Raw genomic sequence first — 21,519 nt, 5'->3', positions numbered from 1 at the left:
TATTATTGCACTATAACAGTGCAGAGTTCTACAAGTGTTTTTTTTTTTAAACCTGAGGAATTAAAAATAACCAAGTTTTCGGAGGAAGACCCGACTGGCCTGTGCCAAAAATTTATTTAGAAAGTGGTTGAAGAAAGACCTAGAAAAAATCCTCTACTCCACTACTAGAATTGAGTCAGTAATGCTCTTTCATCACACAGCCTAGTGCTGGGAACTAAAGACAATTTGCATAGGGCTACTCAGCCACAATTGCCAAATCCAATATTTGTGAAATCAGGAAGTATTTTATTTATTATTTCATCATCATTATTTTATTTATTTATTTATTTATTTATGATTTGGTGGAAGAGAGTGCTTCTTTACCAGTAGCACTTATTTTTTTTATTTCTGGTTTCTTCAGGTAGAGTTATAGGACACAACTTTTTTTTGGATACTTCTGAGAAAATACAGTGTTTGCAAACACGTAGAAGAGATGTAAAACCCTACGAATGGATACCCCACAAACAGGAGCTATGGGATAGGTATTCGGTGAATCGGCGAGGAGAGCTTCTGATACCCAGAGTGCAGTTAATGGACAATGGAGGAGAGTTTACCTGTCACGCTATTTTGGAAGATAAGTCCCATATAAGTCAGAGACACAAAGTACAAGGTAAAAGAATTATTTTTTTATTTTAATGTTGATTAATATGAATATACACCAAATAGAAACTGCAATTTTTCTGACATTTTGTTTCGGAGGGAAAACACACTCGCCCCCCCCCCCCCAGCTGTCTTGCTGTGAGGGATGACCACTTTCCTTATTTAAGGCATTTTGACAAGCTCATTTTGATCTCGTTTTTTGACCGTTGTCTTCATAAACCCATTTGTTACTGAATTAAACTATTCATACTGCTTTTCACTAAACTGAATAAAACTTCATACAGATTTGAGTTATCATGATATTTCTATTTGTTCCCTAATCTATCTAAACCAGTATATTTTCCGATAGAATATGACATTGAAGAAATTTATTTCTATATTAATTGGTTTTTTTAATGATTTTTCAAACATAAAAATCACATCACACAATATGTTTAAACGTGACCCTAATATTCACAAAAAGCCGTTCACTTTTTATGAGAAAAAAATGATACCTATCCCTTCTTTAGCATTTCAACCCTTAATTAGTGAAATTGCCATGGAAAAAAAGTTAAAGAAAGAAAAGAAATCACACATACCAGCCACTGAATTAGAAATCTTTATGCAGATATATTTGGATATACATGTATATTATGGCAAGGAGTGATGCGGAGAATGCACATGTCATTGTTAAAATAGGATTGATCCAATTTCTCATTTTATTTTTAATAGAATTCAGTAAATACACACATTGATTGTTTATTACCATTTATAAGCTAAAATAAAAACTTCCTACAGAATAATTGAATAACAACTTTTATTATTTTACTACTGTTATTAATAATGTTATTTTTACAGAATAATATTATTACGATCCTGCGTTCTTGACGCAGAACCTTCTTAATATAAACACTGAATTTATCGAGCGAGGGTTATTTTTAGCACACCTCTTTCATACCCCAAATGATCAGTTAAATTAACTCTGGTTGCAATCAATCATCAAGTCCATTGGCATCATGTTGCTATATTCAAACCTGTTTCTTACACGCCTGTACGATTGTGTAAGATACGAACTCTCCAGTTAAATCATTGAAGGTAGCGGTGAGTTATCAAGGAGAAGGACAGACGACTTATGATCGCCTATCCTTGACATGGCAACTTATACTGCTAGGTTCGAATCCTGTCTTTTCAACTGAAGTCAGTCTCATGAACGTCAGCATTTTCACACCCACAAAACAGACAAACTAACTGAAGAACATGCACCTTAGTTATGACGCCGTGATTCTGACAAATTCTAATTCTATTAAAAAATTCTCCCATTAACATTCTTCTCTCGATATGTTTTGCAGTTGGGAAAATGATTCTATTGTAAGCGTTCACTGGATCTGGTAGCCAGATTCTTCCCTCAGAGAAAATAGTCAGTGGTGAGGATTGATAGCTCCCAATAACACCGTTTGCTCTACCATAATCCAGCTTCTGCATGCGGATTACCATTGCACTGTTAAAAAATAAATCCGTTAAGGCCTTTGTAGACCTATGGAATGATGTTTGCATCCATATCGCTAAGCTGCTCAAAGAAGGACCACTCAAGTTCGATTCTGGTCGCCAAATAGAGGAACTTTTTCTAAGCTTTTCTGCGACCGGTTCACTTGGTCTCCGGCACGGCAACTCGGTTTTATTTTCACGGAAACTCCGGTTTTTCTTCCCGTAAACTCAAGAAAATTGATCCTAGAACATACACTACTTCAGACATTAATGTACTGCATTAGGGTTAGGGACAGCGAGATGATGACACTCGTATGCCTCTCTTCGCGGGATGTCGTTAATAATTGGTGGTTGTCTTCGGCACGCTATCCCTGATTAGCTACCATCGCATTGCTCAGTATATTAATTATAATGACCAGAAATCTTTATGGATGTTTCATTGGTGGATCTTATGAAATTCTCATTTTGACAGAAGCCCAAAAGCTGCTCCGTATAGAAGGCTCTCAACTTGAGGTTGTTTTTAGACCTCTAGAAGACCTTTGATGTAAAATATTAGTCGAAGGACTTTACTATGAAGCATTGGCAACTCCACAAAAGAATGCGAACTCTGGTTTCGGAAAGACTTAACTTTGAATCGAGTCAAGAGCATGGGGTAATAAATATGGTTTGTGTTCTTAATTCTGTTTGTATCAAAATCTATAGTCTATAGCTGAGTCTCCTTCACACTGGTCGGATGGTGTAATGCTGTCCAGACAACCCAAGAACAAGTGAAATGATCTATAACAAGAATGTGAAACGTCATACATTTTGTCTGTTATTTTTTCTGTTAGCTGTTGTTTCAAGTTTTGTAGCCTTATTTTGTAGAGTTCCTCCTCACGAGAACTAAGTCACGTTATAGTGATAGTTTCACATCTAGCATTGACCACTCCACAAAATATTGTTTCCCTTAAGGTATCATATGGAATCAAAAGCAAAGTTATGAAAACTGATATTCTGCCATTGAGTGATAGTCACATGACATTAAACGCTTATTTATGTATTTATTATTACAGTATTTGTGATACCAGTAATTGGCACTAAGTGGATATTTCAGTTTCCTATGATGACATGTTCGGATAATCCAATTACAACTCTTGAGACAGCAATTACGGACATGATAGAAAATATAGCGGGCGTAAGACAAAAAGATATTGATATTCAACCTTTAGAAAAAGAGTGCAGCATTGATGAGGTAATTTTGTGTTATTGCTAACAAGACAATCACGCACGCGCGCGCGCGCGCACACACACACACACACACACACACACGGTAGAGATATTATGAAATGTGTGAAGCTTTTTATTGTGACATTTATCTCGGGTAGTGTTCAAGTTTAATCTTTTTGTGTTTGCACTTCCTCAATTTATATTAACAAGAAAATTCCACGAGGTGATGAGCTTCAATAAGTTTAAAGGTCCTCAGATGGACTACTACATTTGCAGGTTTGAGTATTCGAGTCCCTAATCGCTAAATAGAATAGCTTACGAAAGTTAAATACCATCCAATATGCCAACTTCACATTTTTAAGTAAAGAAAAAACATAAAACTGACCACTGCCGATGCTTAGGTTTGACTACGCTTATCATCTGTTTACGTGACAAGAGAATGCCTTCAACAGAACTACACTGGTAATAAAACTTGGCAGCGGTGCAAGCGTGTTTAGGGCTGTCTTACATGATATTAAATTGCGTCGTCGATAGTATTATGACCAGTATTTTACTATCATGGATTTTGTATTTTTTTGTTTGCCTAGCACAGGATCATTCTAGATAACGCAATCTTACCTCATACGTCTTACGATGAAACTGTCGCTTGGTTTACATACAATATGTTTGTTACAAGCAGTCTACTCTAGTGATCAGATTGCAGACGAATTTAAGAATGAGTGACATCTGACAGAAATCTTTCATAGAGGGTGCTACTGGCTACATTAATACGTAATGCAATGCATTACGTATTAATGCAGCGTAATAATCTGTATTAATCTGTTAGAGTCATTCAATATGACTAATAGATTGTAATATGCTCATGAAGTAGCACAGATTTACTTGTGAAACTAGAGAAACATTTCATATTATTATTATTATTATTATTATTATTTCAGGCAGGAATCGATAAATACAGAGTTTCTATTCCAATAGTTATCAACCACCTTCCTACAAGAGACTCTGATCACATTTGTACTATCATTAAAATTATGGAGATTAATAATAAAGTAAGTACCATTCTTTTCCCTAGATGAATATAAATATCTTAAGCCAATGCATTTAGATATTTTGTAGCATAAGGACACTTATTTTTTGTAAAAAAAAAAAAAAAAAATCGCAATTGTGCACAGAGTAAGAGAAAAATAATCACATCAGATCTCAATTTATTTATTCTCTAAAATAATTAATTTTCATTGCCTTGTTCTGCTGAATCCTTATTTTTTGAAGAGCATTTCTGTTTATTACTCCTTTTATTTATCGGGGAAAAAAAAAAGCCTCTATTCTTGAAAAGACCATCTGACACAAACAAACAAATAAACACTATATATTCTTGAATCAAATATTCACAAGCTTTTGATGCTTTGGTAATGAGATGATCGTTTTAAGATATTTATATTATCTATGGATAAAAATAAGTTGAATGAAATAACATAATGGGAGAACTATTAACATTATTACTGAAATAAGAGCCAATAGGCTTCACTTCGGCGAAGTAAAAATTATTCAAAATTAAGGTATTCAATTAATTCAAATGTGGTATCAATATACACTTAATTTTGAACTATTAATAGACCGGAAAGAGATTGAACGGCATAAATTTGGGAGCACATCAACATAATGTTCCGAGATTTCACTCATTTACGGATTTTTATCGCCGTTGTTTTGGATACAGATTGTACACGGACTAAACACGCTGAAAGAAACCGTCTGCAACATAACGGACAGCATGCTGAAAATCAGGGGCGAATGCTGGTCATGAAATTCATGCTTGCTCTTGTTATCATTCAGGGAATGAGAGGTGTGATTGAAGTCTGATTAGCGGAATAATGAATTACTGACCATTTAAAACTATGTACAGGTAACCCTCGTATAACGCGGATGTTGGTTCCGCAGAAATTCCGCGTTATGCGAGTCTCAGATCACATAGAAAAAGTAGGGTTAGGTTCCGAAATCGTTCTTATATAAACAACAAATGATATAAACAACAATTATATAAACAACAAATTATATAAACAACAAACAAACAACAAATCCAACAAAACATATATTTTTATTTAATTCAGGTAATTCATGTAAGTTAAGAAAACACATAAACTATGAAACAAATATAGTATAAAAGTATAAAAATTACAAATTGTACTTAAACTTCATTGCACATAATGCATAAATGTTTTAGGCAAAATAAAATAGTGCATATTTTAATCTTTCATAGCACGAGGATTTGAGGATTGGTTAATAAACATTGGTTTTGTCATGTAATCACCTGATGCCTTACTACAAAACAGTAGAGTAATTCTATCTTTGGAAACTTGGAATCCAGGAGCTGATTTTTCATTTTTCGAAATATAGCTGCGTTTTTGCACTTTTCCCCAATATAACCCGGATTCATCCTCATTGAACACTTGGTCTGCACTATAAATGTTTATAAACTTTGAGAGCTTTTTGTTTAATAAGATTTCCATCCATAGGAATTTTCCTTTGAGGTCAATCTTCTATCGAAATCATTAGAAATTTCTTCATTTTTCTATTAGAATATCGCGTACACGAGCAACGCGCTTTGCACTTATCGTTGACCCAGCAATAAACACTTTCTCGGATTTCATGTTCATTTTGTTTGATTGTTCGAATTGTTGATTCATTTTAATTCAAAGTCCCTGCAAAAACTCCTGGTTTTTCTTCATTTTTCAACCGATCCAAGATTTTGAATATTTTTCTTCGTGAGAAATTAATTTTGTTTCCAATGTTGGTTTTTCCCTTTCGTTGCAGTTTGTGGCCATTACTATAAAAATAAATTTTTACACAAAAAATTTTTACACAAGCATTACATATTGTATGTAACTCACCAAAAAATAAAGTGCTCAGCTTGATATGAACACACTTCTGATTTTTAATGCACTTTCCTGGCAGAAACGAGGACAATTTTCAACAATAAACGTTTTATACGGTAAACAATTGAGGTACATGCGTGCTAAAGGGTATTTCCCCTAATATAAATTCGCTACTTATAATTACATGCGGGATACAGGCAGACACAAATTTAACGAAGATAAAATTTGAATTTTAAGTTGCGCGGTGAAAAACATATGAAAAGATAAAGGGTTACTACAATTTGTAGACCGTGTTTTTATCGGAACCGCGTTGTATAAGTACCGCGTTATACGAGGGTTACCTGTATTTAGAAATTTATGTGTATATAATCATACAAATACATTTATTTTACAAATGATATTCTATCTTTTTCAATTTAGCTACTTGAATACAAATTCTACCCTATAAGTTCTTTATGAACTGGTGAATAACATCGTCCTAAAAAGTTAGTTGACTTAATTTTCCCAAACAACACGCACACTTGTAAAGGCTGGCTGAAGCTTACTGGCTAGAGCTACTTTGACTGCGTACGGCCCGTGTTTAAGCAACAGGGTGATATGACGTGGGGGGAGCGGAAATGGCTATGAAATCACAGCGATGAAGCGAGGACCTGGATGCTCCCACAACCCAGCAAGTCAAGGTAGCTCGACTAGCGTCGGCCTTCGATACACAACGCAAAGCTCAATTATTGCCGCGGAAGCTTAAAACGTCTTCTGTTTACAAAAATAAAAGCCTAAATGGAATGCTTATAAATGTATGCATTTATTAACAAATAAATATTACTTCTTTCTCTATTAAGGAGCTTGCGCAGCAAGCATGGAGAATTCGCCACTGCTGAAAATAACCTAAGGCTTGCAATTTGTACAGGATGTCTAGATGGCTGTTGTGTGTACTTTTGTTTTTGAGTAGGAGCCTTCGTAGGTCAGTCGGTTTGGAAGAAGTCCTTTTTTGATTGGAAAGACATGGATTCAAGTTCCGCTTACGACACGAATAATTTTTATCAGATTTCAACTGAAGGTGGAATAACCGATCTCATAAGATAGAAGGTTTCCTTCGAGAACCTGGAAAGCAGGTGAGAAAAATACCTTCAGTTTACACATATTTAGACATAAGATTAAGTATCTTCTCCTAAAATTATGAATTATGGTTACAAGCTCATAAGGCTCATGACCTTCCAAGTATCGTGAATTATTTAATACCTAATATTCGCATGATCTGAAGTAAAAGAAATACGAATTTTGCTCCTCTTTTGTCCCCATAGCTACGCATTTTGTCCGTTTGGTGAATTTGAAATTCTTTTACATGAAATTCAGTCAACCGATTAATTATTTCTAAACTTTACATTCCTAATGTGCCACTCTTTTTTTGGCGATAATGGATTTGAACAAAAATACAGAAGAAATCCTAAGGATCACGAGCATAATTCTCACTTTAGTAGTTGTAAAAGCTGCTAATTTCGTAAAATGATAGGAGAAGTATAAATTGACAGAAAAAGGTATCAGATGAAAAGAAGAATTCGGGGAAGAGAGGTGTTCTTCGTGAATAGTAGTGCGGGCGCTTTTGACAATATCAAGATCAAGATAAGATAAGGAATCGTAACGTGAATGGTTGATGACGTCATGGGTCTGGAATGTTTGGAATTTCCCTGTGGTCATATGTGTCACTGGTTTCAGTTCTTGTGTTTTGGTTCGCGTATGGGATTATGGGTGATGGTAGAGATAAGGATTCGTGCTGTGATTGGTGGGACAATTTAAACAAGATCACAATCAAGATAAGATAAGGAATCGTGACGTGAATGTTTGTTGTTATGAAATGTAGATAAGTGACGTTATTGTTTTGAATGGAAAGGAAGATATATTAGAGATAAGGAATCGTGTTGTGATTGGTGGACATTTTAAACAAGATCAAGATCAAGATAAGATAAGGAATCGTGACGCGAATGTTTGTTGTTGTTATTGAGTTTGGAATTTCGCTGGGGCCATTGACTGTCGGGGACATCACGTGAATAATTTAATTATTCACGTGATTATTCAGTGTGGGAATTATATATACTAATGTAACTCAAATACACTTTTTTTTTCTTCTATAAATTATTATTATTATTATTATTATTATTTGACACCTTCAGGGAGTCCAAAGACTCATCGAGGGAGAGTGTGCCAACAGCATCGAACGATTGGCCCCCTTCCAACTACTAACCGCGCTCAAACTTACTTAACTGAGCCATTAGTAGCAGAGGCTCTACCAATCGACCAACCTTTGCCGGCAATGATTGGTGGCAATGCCGGCAAAGTAAATGATTGTACTAATTTTCCAATACATTTTTGGGGTATTTCTTTAATGTTAAAGGGTGGAATTCTTAGAGTACGTCGTGATGGCAGTTGTGATTAAGTTTTCTGAATAATTAATGATATATACTAATGTAACTCAAACACACTTTTTTTCCCCATACTTAATTTGTATTTTCTTTTATATTCATAATCTAATCAAGTTCATATTTTATTCATAATTCATCCGAATATTTTGATTTGTCTAAAGTACGATCTTAAAGTTCAATAAATAATTTTTTTCTTCTATAGATGGTTGTACTAATTTTCCAATACATTTTGGGTATTTCTTTCCTGTTAAAGTGTGGGAATTCTTAGAGAAAGTCGTGATGGGTGTTGTGTTTCGAGTTTTTCTGAATAATTAATTATATACTTAAAAAACCTGTCCCTAAACACACACATACACAATAGACATAAAAAATCGCTAATGTATCCATGTTGATACTTTAATATACAGGGTGTTCGGGATAAATTTGACATATTTATAATTAATTATATTTTTCCGTAAGTTACATGTATTAACACACACTTCTCTTCATTTAAAAGTTTGGACCCTTCTTCATTCATATACAAGATGTCAGAAAGGATGGATAGCTGGAACCCACCTGAATCATGGAAGAGAATAACTTGTATCATGATGATTCGTGCCCGCCATCAAAATAAGGATATTACGACTGCTGCCCAATGCTCCCTGAATACAGTAAAAACAATCAGGCATGAACTAGAGACTTGCAATGGTGACTACGAGGATGTAGCAAGAAGAAAGATCCCTAGCAGACGATCTGATTGCGTTCGTACAGCAGAATTCCTCGCAAATCTGCAGGAACAGGTGTTGAAGAACCCTGGCATTGGAATTCGGGCTTTGTTCGTGGAGTTGCTAACTGTAGTCAAGCCCTGGATAACAAGGGTAGCCAATGGTAGGCCGTATGTATGGCAGCAGGATTTGGCCCCTTGCCACACCTCTGGGAAAAGTCAAAAATGGTTGTCTGAAAATTTCTACGACTTCACCAGTCCAAATGTTTGGCCTCCAAACTCCCCAGACCTTAACCCCATGGATTATTTTGTATGGGGCGCAGTTGAAAAAGACACCAATCGCACTTCCAGTAATACAAAAGCCCAGTTAATGGATAAAATTAAAACAGTTTTTGCGGCCCTTCCCAGGGAGACTAGCATCAGCTTGTTCGAGGTTCCGAAGCAGAATTGAAGCTGTGATCGATGCTAATGGTGGTTATTTTGAGTAAATCTTGTTGATAGTATTGTAATTAACTCTGCCTGTAATGTTTTTTTGTCAATTCATTAAATTTAATAGATACAAAGAAGATTTTCTTTTTCCTTACGAAACTGTCAAATTTATCCCGAACACCCTGTATACCCTATGATTATTCTTATGGAAAAAAAAACTATTCAGTATTAGAATTACGCTTACAAAAAAGTATTCGGTATTAGAATTACGCATACGAGCAGTTGTTATGTTTAAGTTAAAAAAGTACTTACAGCTTTCCAGATGACTCTTCTAAATACGAATATTCCAAAATAGTTGAATTTTATATCCACAACACAACACAAACACAAAAACCACAAAGAATGAAATTTCTGTAAATACTGTAACCTGAACTAGTTACTTCATCCTTTAGATTACAAACCGTAGATGCTGTGGTTTCGTCATTTGCAATATCCCCCAGCAAGCAGTTTTCTTCAAAGGGGATGACATGAGTCATATCCGTAAATTGGGGTATTGTTCAAAAGGTAGCATTTCCTCAAGTTTGGATATATCTCAAATACTTACATATGACTAAGGGATTAGTATCCACGTTTGAATGACGCATATCCTAAAATTATTCATTCTTCGTTACCGTCGGAATTCATTGGTGTAGTAAATTAATGCTTACATTTAATTTTAATTTAGATTACTATCCAATTGGTTCTCTGTATTAATTCTTTCCCACGGTTGCCCAAGCTTGGTGGGAAAGTCTATGCTCCGATTTGATTAGGTTAAGTGTTATTTCCGGTTTCGAATTCCGATTGTTGTTAGAGTATGGAATTCTGACAAGTGAAATTATTATTATTATTATTTTTTTTTTTTCCAAATTGAATGGTTATTTTCTGTATTTTACTTTTAAAGGTCATATTCTAACAGAATAACTGAGCAAAATTAATAAATATATACAGTATGTGAATTTATTTTCCAACACTGTATATTTCTCATTAAGTCTTATCTTAAAGATATTCTCTCTTATCCGGTCGCCATTTGTTGTACGTAGGTGAGAAATCGTGTGTTTTGGTTCGAACGCTTGGTTTCCGTTGGGAAATTACCAATATAACTATTAATTTTACCTTCAATTCCTTGTGCTTTTAACCTATTTCTGTAAGTGGAATTTATTTTATTTATTTTTTTCTTTAGCATTAGTAAATTTTAAGTAACTGATATGAGACAAACAAGGTTTTGAACTCTCCGCATTTGAGGGCTTGCATGAACAAATAAGACTTTTAATTCAATGAATCAAAAAAAAATTCTCTGGTTACTTTGTGGCATGAAATTTCACAAGGAAAAAAAAGAAAAAAAATGTTATCCTCATTCTTAAAGTTGTATATAACACATCAACGACACCCAAGTGTTCATTTCAATTTACACATTTTATTTGAATAAAATATTTTTTACAAATTGTATTAACCGAATCTAACAATACAAAAAATAAATAAATAAATAAACTGAAAAATACATCAAAGGTTCTTCCCACACTTGTGGAATTGCCATCATATGGTTTTTGACAATGTGACTCTCATCTGAAAGTTAATTTTTCGTTTGGCGTTCGTTGGGAATTTATTACTGTAGTAAAATTAAGGGGTGTGTATTTATTTCTTTGAATCCAATACATATACTTCAGAGAATTATTAAAAGCACAGAATCTTTCGTTATGTTTCCAAAAGCATTTAAAAGTGCACATTATGGTTTCACGTTTTGGGCATCCAATTTCATTTAAATCAAGAACAGGCCTCCCTATTAACTTCGTTAATATTTTTGATTTTTCTCTTCCTTTGGCAAGTAATATGTGAGATTTGCATGTTGATTCTATCATCCAATCTCTTAGTTTGTCCAAAGATAGTGAACCAATTTCCCACTTCAGCTGATGGTTATATTTTATTAACCAAGAATTCTGTTTTTTAACTCTTTCAGGTAATTCTTTCCAACTACAAGGTGATTTTGTTAATGCATATCTTACACTAATTCCATCAGAAATACAAATTTCTTTAGGAAATAAATTTGAACTCTTATTCAAAAGAAATTGGCAGTCAATTATCCCAATGATAACTGAAAAATCGTATTTTTCACCCACTGTCGATTTTTCATAATCGTTTTCCTGCATTCTTCTTCTTCGATTAAAAATTAAAATTAAAAAAACGCGTTTTTTTATTTTTTCCCAAAAAAGTTATAATAAAAAATGCGTTTTTTAATTTTTTTTCCCAAACAAGTTATCACTATCAGTTGGAGGTGACATCACTAAAAGATATCTGCAAAAGATGAGCTCACTCATTTCCACTAGGCTGAGCAGACATCTTCTGGAGAAGAGGGGAGAGACTAGGGTGATGGGGTTAGGTGGGGGAGCATTGCAGGGAAGACAGCTGTCACCCTCTGTGATATTACAGAAAGAGAGACATATGTTCCCCAGAAATTTCCAAACACATAACGTCATTGTTGTCATGTTTTGTTTGGCTATGGAATTATGAGTGATGTTTTTGAGATAAGATATCTTGGAATTTTCCCAGGGTGACACACATCCATCATTGTCGTCATGTTTTATCCAACAGCATGTAGAAACATATCCGTGAATCATCTGTGCAAAAAGTTTCATTTTGGAAGGAACGGTCAGGGTTAAGGGTCAGGTAAACAGTACAATAAGGAAAAATAAACGAGTCAAGTGTCTTTGCAGTTATGACAATTCGTTCATCCTGTGAAGTCATCGTATTGTGTTGTGGTGATTGGTATCCAGGAAAATCCAGGAAAGTAAAGTAAAATAATGGGTGAGCCACAAAAGTCATTGAAATTTTCTTTCTTCAGGAAAATAGCACGAGACAAAACTCTTCACCTAGCTCTAAAAGGATGGAAACCGATTATTATTTTAGAAGACATGTACATTGTGATGTATTTATCCAGGACCACTTGGGAAAAATTATGCAGGAAGTGGTCTGATATCCTCGGCTACTTGCAAAGAAGAGTTGACTACGAAATGGACCTTAGTGAGTGTTATATTCTGAAATGCCAAGATGGGGAACTAATACTCGATGATACAGGAGGTGATGGAAGTAAAGTTTTTTCTATTAGTTGTGAAGAAGCTGAGAAATTTTCACCAAAAATGTACGACATTGATAATCGTTTACTATTTTTGGAAACTGAATTACCATCTGCTCGTATAATGGGAAAAATTATCGCTAATCATTTAAATTCATCAATGGTAAAATTAGACTTTCAAGATTTTATCCAATTCGATAAAGATTCTTTATTTTGAGACATTTATGAACATTTTACAAAAACTGTTTGTGTATATTTGCTGACAAAAGAATACACAGAATGTTTAGGGAGGCATGGTGTCATTTCCAGACTGACACAATATGAAATGTATGGAAGTGTGGTTACCATGGTATCACATTTAAAAATTCTTTTGCGTCACCAGCTATTTTGACGTAATGTAGCCAAGAAACAGTGAGTAACAAAAATTTTATTCATTGAACTCTTTGGAAAATGTTAAGAGTCTAAACTAAATGTTGTGAAATATTTTTAGGTAATTACATGTTTCGAATTTTTCTCAGTGAATATACTTGTAAATAGTATTTCAGCAAAATAAAATGTGCATTTGTAAACATAAATGAACAAAGATGTGTGTTTTTGTTGTTGTGTTTTTCCACAGTGAATTTTTACTCAGTTATTCTGATTAGATCTTGATATTTAAATCCACAACTTTATATCTTAATGCAATTCTGTTTAATTATTTTAAAAAAATCACAACAGTGAAATTAATGCCAGGACAGGAAAAAAAAGTGTTGAAAACGAATATCCATGTATTGATTATTTTAGAAATTGTCTAATGCTACCTATTGACATTATTTGAGTTATATGAAAACAAATCGTTCACATAATCGAAAATCCGAACTGTTAGAATTTGGTTATTTTACAGAGAGAGAGAGAGAGAGAGAGAGAGAGAGAGAGAGAGAGAGAGAGAGAGAGAAGCACCTAATTAACCCAACAAAATGTGACTTTAACTCTTCTTTAAAGTTTGGCATAGAGAAAATGTTTGTACTCTACAGATAACACATATACAAATTTTACCTTTCCCTACACAAAGTAAGATAAAAACACATCAACAGTATATCCAACAGCATGTGAAAACATGTCGTTGAGTCATCTGCGCAAAAGGTTCATTTTTGAAGGAATGGTCAGGGTAGGGCATGGTAAGTGTAAACAGTACTATAAGAAAATACCATAGAGTCGAGTGACTTTGGACTTAAGGTAATCATTCATCCACTGCAGCTGTTGTTTTGTGATTTGTGTTTGGTAATGTAAAAATAATGGGTGAGCCACAAATTCTTTGAAAGTTTCTTTGTGAAAAGTTCTAATTGTTTAGAATTTTGTAAACGAAAGTTACCATAAAGTATATGATCAGAGCTAATAATCAGTGAAATAATAAATAACTATTTATTTGTGGTGCCATATGAAGCAATCGAAGAAGAAGAATGAAGGAAAACGATTATGAAAAATCGACAGTGGGTGAAAAATACGAATTTTCAGTTATCATTGGGATAATTGACTGCCAATTTCTTTTGAATAAGAGTTCAAATTTATTTCCTAAAGAAATTTGTATTTCTGATGGAATTAGTGTAAGATATGCATTGACAAAATCACCTTGTAGTTGGAAAGAATTACCTGAAAGAGTTAAAAAACAGAATTCTTGGTTAATAAAACATAACCTTCAGCTGAAGTGGGAAATTGGTTCACTATCTTTGGACAAACTAAGAGATTGATGATAGAATCAACATGCAAATCTCGCATATTACTTGTCAAAGGAAAAGTAAAATCAAAAACATTAACGAAGTTAATAGGGAGGCCTGTTCTTGATTTAAATGAAATTGGATGCCCAAAACGTGAAACCATAATGTGCACTTTTAAATGCTTTTGGAAACATAACGAAAGATTCTGTGCTTTTAATAATTCTCTGAAGTATATGTATTGGATTCAAAGAAATAAATACACACCCCTTAATTTTACTACAGTAATAAATTCCCAACGAACGCCAAACGAAAAATTAACTTTCAGATGAGAGTCACATTGTCAAAAACCATATGATGGCAATTCCACAAGTGTGGGAAGAACCTTTGATGTATTTTTCAGTTTATTTATTTATTTATTTTTTGTATTGTTAGATTCGGTTAATACAATTTGTAAAAAATATTTTATTCAAATAAAATGTGTAAATTGAAATGAACACTTGGGTGTCGTTGATGTGTTATATACAACTTTAAGAATGAGGATAACATTCTTTTTCTTTTTTTTTCCTTGTGAAATTTCATGCCACAAAGTAACCAGAGAATTTTTTTTTTTTTTTGATTCATTGAATTAAAAGTCTTATTTGTTCATGCAAGCCCTCAAATGCGGAGAGTTCAAAACCTTGTTTGTCTCATATCAGTTACTTAAAATTTACTAATGCTAAAGAAAAAAATAAATAAAATAAATAAATTCCACTTACAGAAATAGGTTAAAAGCACAAGGAATCGAAAGTAAAATTAAAGTTATATTGGTAATTTCCCGTAAATGTTTCATTCCGTAAATGTTTGCATATTCGTTTACTTCCGCGCTGAAAGTTATGTTCATGAAGATAGGAAAAAGCAGATGTCGGTCCATTCTTACATGCGCAACAACTGAAGCTAGATGGCAAGTCTCTCAGCTGTGTGTGTGTGTGTGTGTGGTGGCTTGCCATCACACACACACACACACACACACACACACACACACACACACACACACACACACACACACACACACACACACACACACACACACACACACACACACACACACACACACACACACACACACACACACACACACACACACACACACACACACACACACACACACACACACACACACACACACACACACACACACACACACACACACACACACACACACACACACACACACACACACACACACACACACACACACACACACACACACACACACACACACACACACACACACACACACACACACACACACACACACACACACACACACACACACACACACACACACACACACACACACACACACACACACACACACACACACACACACACCACACACACACACACACACACACACACACACACACACACACACACACACACACACACACACACACACACACACACACACACACACACACACACACACACACACACACACACACACACACACACACACACACACACACACACACACACACACACACACACACACACACACACACACACACACACACACACACACACACACACACACACACACACACACACACACACACACACACACACACACACACACACACACACACACACACACACACACACACACACACACACACACACACACACACACACACACACACACACACACACACACACACACACACACACACACACACACACACACACACACACACACACACACACACACACACACACACACACACACACACACACACACACACACACACACACACACACACACACACACACACACACACACACACACACACACACACACACACACACACACACACACACACACACACACACACACACACACACACACACACACACACACACACACACACACACACACACACACACACACACACACACACACACACACACACACACACACACACACACACACACACACACACACACACACACACACACACACACACACACACACACACACACACACACACACACACACACACACACACACACACACACACACACACACACACACACACACACACACACACACACACACACACACACACACACACACACACACACACACACACACACACACACACACACACACACACACACACACACACACACACACACACACACACACACACACACACACACACACACACACACACACACACACACACACACACACACACACACACACACACACACACACACACACACACACACACACACACACACACACACACACACACACACACACACACACACACACACACACACACACACACACACACACACACACACACACACACACACACACACACACACACACACACACACACACACACACACACACACACACACACACACACACACACACACACACACACACACACACACACACACACACACACACACACACACACACACACACACACACACACACACACACACACACACACACACACACACACACACACACACACACACACACACACACACACACACACACACACACACACACACACACACACACACACACACACACACACACACACACACACACACACACACACACACACACACACACACACACACACACACACACACACACACACACACACACACACACACACACACACACACACACACACACACACACACACACACACACACACACACACACACACACACACACACACACACACACACACACACACACACACACACACACACACACACACACACACACACACACACACACACACACACACACACACACACACACACACACACACACACACACACACACACACACACACACACACACACACACACACACACACACACACACACACACACACACACACACACACACACACACACACACACACACACACACACACACACACACACACACACACACACACACACACACACACACACACACACACACACACACACACACACACACACACACACACACACACACACACACACACACACACACACACACACACACACACACACACACACACACACACACACACACACACACACACACACACACACACACACACACACACACACACACACACACACACACACACACACACACACACACACACACACACACACACACACACACACACACACACACACACACACACACACACACACACACACACACACACACACACACACACACACACACACACACACACACACACACACACACACACACACACACACACACACACACACACACACACACACACACACACACACACACACACACACACACACACACACACACACACACACACACACACACACACACACACACACACACACACACACACACACACACACACACACACACACACACACACACACACACACACACACACACACACACACACACACACACACACACACACACACACACACACACTGGTTGTAAAGAAGGTCAAAGGAAACCATAGTGTGAGGAACAAAAAAAAGCCATGGCACCTTTAATAAGATGTAGGAACTCCTTTTGCTGCTATGAGTGCAGCAATCCTACGGGGAATACTTTCCACAAGCGTACGATAGCGATCAATGGGAATTTTGGACCATCCAGGTGGTGATGTTCAATAGTGTTGAGATCATGGTTCTATGGAGAGCAGTCAGACGTAGCGACGCTCATGTCCACAAATCACGCAGTTACAGCAGCAGCCTTATGACACGGAACATTGTCTCTTTCTTGCTGAAAGAGACAATGGTGAATTTCATCGAAACGTTACAAAGTAGGAAGCATTGCACTGTCAAGAATGTTCAGATACTTCTAGGAGTTCAATGTTCGTGGTACCACAAACAGAGGTCCGAAGCCAAACCAAGAAAAAAAAAGACATATCATCACACCCTCCGAATTTCATACTTGGTGTTAGGTACTCCAGTAAGAGACGTTCACAAGGAATCTGCCACACCCAAACCCGTCCATGTGCTCAGTAGAGGGTGTAGTGCGATTCATCGTCCCATAACACAGCTTTCCAAGCTTCCACATCCCACTGTACACACTCTTTGCACTGCTGACGACGACCAGGCATGTTGGTTCGGGTAACGTGGGGTTTGCATATTGTGGTCCTACTATGGACCACACAATAAAAACGTGTTCTGTTTGATTCGCGGAACTCCGCATTCAACGTCTCGGTCGAGGAATAGCGTTTTTTGCATATTATCCTCCATAGCACCCTATGGTCACATTCGGTTAGGGTGGTGGGTCGTCCACTGCGGGTTGCACTTACAGTTGACTCCTTGCGCTTCCATCTTAGTATGGTATCACTAATTGTTGATCTGGGATGGCCCAATCTGTCAATAATTTTCCGAACAGATAGGCCTGCAACATGGCATCCTATCACAATGCCTCTTTCAAACTCCGTCAGTTCCCTTCTCACAGTCATTTCACTGGGACATAGTTGCACTGATTGGGAGCATCACATTCCTCCAATTTATCCCGACTACAAACTCGTTACGAGGCACGATGTACCTTGCCCATGGGGTGTCTGTTGATTTCTTTCCAAGTCGTGTATATATAATTTTCGTTTGATAATTCTTTCTTGTAACATCATATCTGAAAGAACAGGTGTACTCGTAATTGGAATAGAGAACAATATAACAATAAAATTAATATCCTGCTATGCTCAAAAATCTGTAGCTGATAATCAAGAAATAGAAAATTTTTACATGAATCTTGAACATGCATTAAATTACAAGTCAACATACACATTCGTTGGTCGTGACTTTAATGCCAAAATGGGATGTGGAAAAGAAAACGAAAAGTTTATAGGACCACATGGCCTGGGAGAAAGAAATAGAAGAGGAGAGAGATTAGCTGAATTTGCTGCAGCCGAACAACTCTTTATCATGAACACTTTTTTCAACAAACGCCCAGGAAGAAGATGGACTTGGAAATCACTGAATGGAAACACAAAAAATGAAATTTTCTACAACAAAATGTTGACACAATAGGCGAAACATACTTCAACATAGATTCTGACCACAGACTCCTCAGAGCCATTATAAGAATATACCACAAAAAAGAACAACATATCAGGGCAACATCAAACCATAAAAGACAACCCAAACAAACGGACTACCACAAGTTCAGGAAGTACATAGAAGAGACCGAATGGACTATTAAGAACTGTTACATAAATGATGACTATATTGACTTTATTAATAAATTCAACGAGTGCAAGAAAAAATCAGAAATTCTTGTGAAACAAAAGAAAAGAGAACGACTCTCACCTCAAACTATAGAACTACTGAAAAAAGAGAAAAGAACTGAAGAAGAATACAAAATTATCTGTAAGTTACTAAGGAAAAGAATTCCAGAAGACTACAAAGCTTTCAGTATACAAAAACTAAGAGAAGCAGTGGAGGCAAAAACCAGCCTGAAAAAAAATAGAGAAAGAATTAAATTTTAAACTGTCAATTCTATCTGTCTGCTTTACAGGATCAAAATGGAAAAAACATACTAATAGAAAAAGGATGGAAGAAATTGTGCAAAATTTTTATAAAGATCTCTATGCAACTAAGTGCCAAGTTTCAGAACCTATCATTCCAAAACCAAGCAATATACCAGTTGTACTTCCAGAAGAAATAGAACATGCCCTTAAGAAAATGAGTAAAGATAAAGCCTCAGGACTTGATCATGTTAGGACTGAAGAAATCCAACAAAGTGGACCAATTATTTTCAAAGCCTTGGCTTCCAGATTCACGTGGTACTTCAAAGATAGAAAGATTCCAGAGGAATGGAAGACCTCAAAAACCATACTTCAAAAAAGGGAACAAGAAAGACAAAAAAACTATCGTCCAATCTGTCTACTCTCTCACATGTATAAAATCATGAACAGAGTAATACTTAACAGAATCCAAAACACTCTTGAAGGCAACTCTAGTAGAGTGCAGGCAGGATTCAGAAGAGGCTTCTCCACAATAGATCATATCCAGGTCATTTCACAACTAACAGAAAAATGCAGAGAATATCGAATCCCTCTATGTTTCTTCTTTATTGATTAAAAAAAAAGCATTTGATACCATAGAACACAATGCAGTCATCAGTGCCTTACTGGAAATAAATGTGGACCCTATTTACATCCACATGATAAAAGAAATTAACAAAAATCAGACCACACAAATAACCCTATTTGATCAACCTATAAATATAGATATAAATAGAGGGGTCCGCTAAGGAGATGTAATCTCCCTAAATCTATTTACCAGCGTTTTAGAATACATTCTGAAAAAAATAGACCTAGACGGAGGAATACACAAACAGCAGTAAGATATGCTTAGAAATGAATCTAGAAAAACCAAAATGAATCAAAAACATCTACACAAATGACAGTCACCTATGTGTTAATAAAATCCCTATAGAACAAGTTGACTCCTACAATTACTTAGGACAAACAATAAAAATGAATAACGATTTATCTGAAGAACTAGCAAAAGAAAGAAAGCTGCAAGGCTATCATTCAACAGACTAAAAGAAACACTTACTGATCCAAATCTTGACATCTCTGCGAAGGCAAAACTATTTAATAGTGACTTTCTTCCCTCACTCATATATGGATTAGAAACAAGAAAAGAAGAAGAGACTCTCAGAATAACTCAGTGTGCAATAGAACGTAGATTTGTAACATCAGCAAAATGGAACATGTTAGAAACACGGAACTAAGAAAGAGATCAGGCATAAAAGATGTGGTAATTGCAGTATATGAAAGCAAGAAGAGATGGGCAGGCCACATAGCCAGAATCAAGGATAGCAGATAGACATATAGAATACTCAACTGGCAACCAAGAATAAAGAGAAAAGCAGGAAGACCACCTACAAAATGGGAAGATCAACTAGTGAAATCTATGGGTATAACATGGAAGACAGAGACTCAAGATCGAGATC

The 21,519-nt window shown here is 36.4% G+C and overlaps 1 protein-coding gene across 2 annotated transcripts in view; it reads right to left on the bottom strand.

Annotated features, from left to right (window-relative positions):
- Positions 1–5,382: 5,382 nt before the first annotated feature.
- The window catches only part of LOC150106871 (33 kDa inner dynein arm light chain, axonemal-like), a 70,285-nt gene continuing 54,148 nt past the window's right edge, over positions 5,383–21,519 (bottom strand). For both annotated transcript variants that reach the window (XM_090392782.1, XM_090392784.1), the window contains one exon: positions 5,383–7,280. In XM_090392782.1, the coding sequence (XP_090248908.1) occupies positions 7,227–7,280 (54 nt within the window). In that variant the 3' untranslated portion in view covers positions 5,383–7,226. The remainder of the gene's footprint in view (positions 7,281–21,519) is intronic.

Source organism: Typopeltis vanoorti, chromosome 5 (genome assembly GCF_054136105.1).
Source record: "Typopeltis vanoorti isolate ZY-2024b chromosome 5, IOZ_Tvanoo_1.0, whole genome shotgun sequence".
Lineage (NCBI taxonomy): Eukaryota > Metazoa > Arthropoda > Arachnida > Uropygi > Thelyphonidae > Typopeltis > Typopeltis vanoorti.
This window is presented reverse-complemented; position numbering and strand designations above follow the sequence as displayed.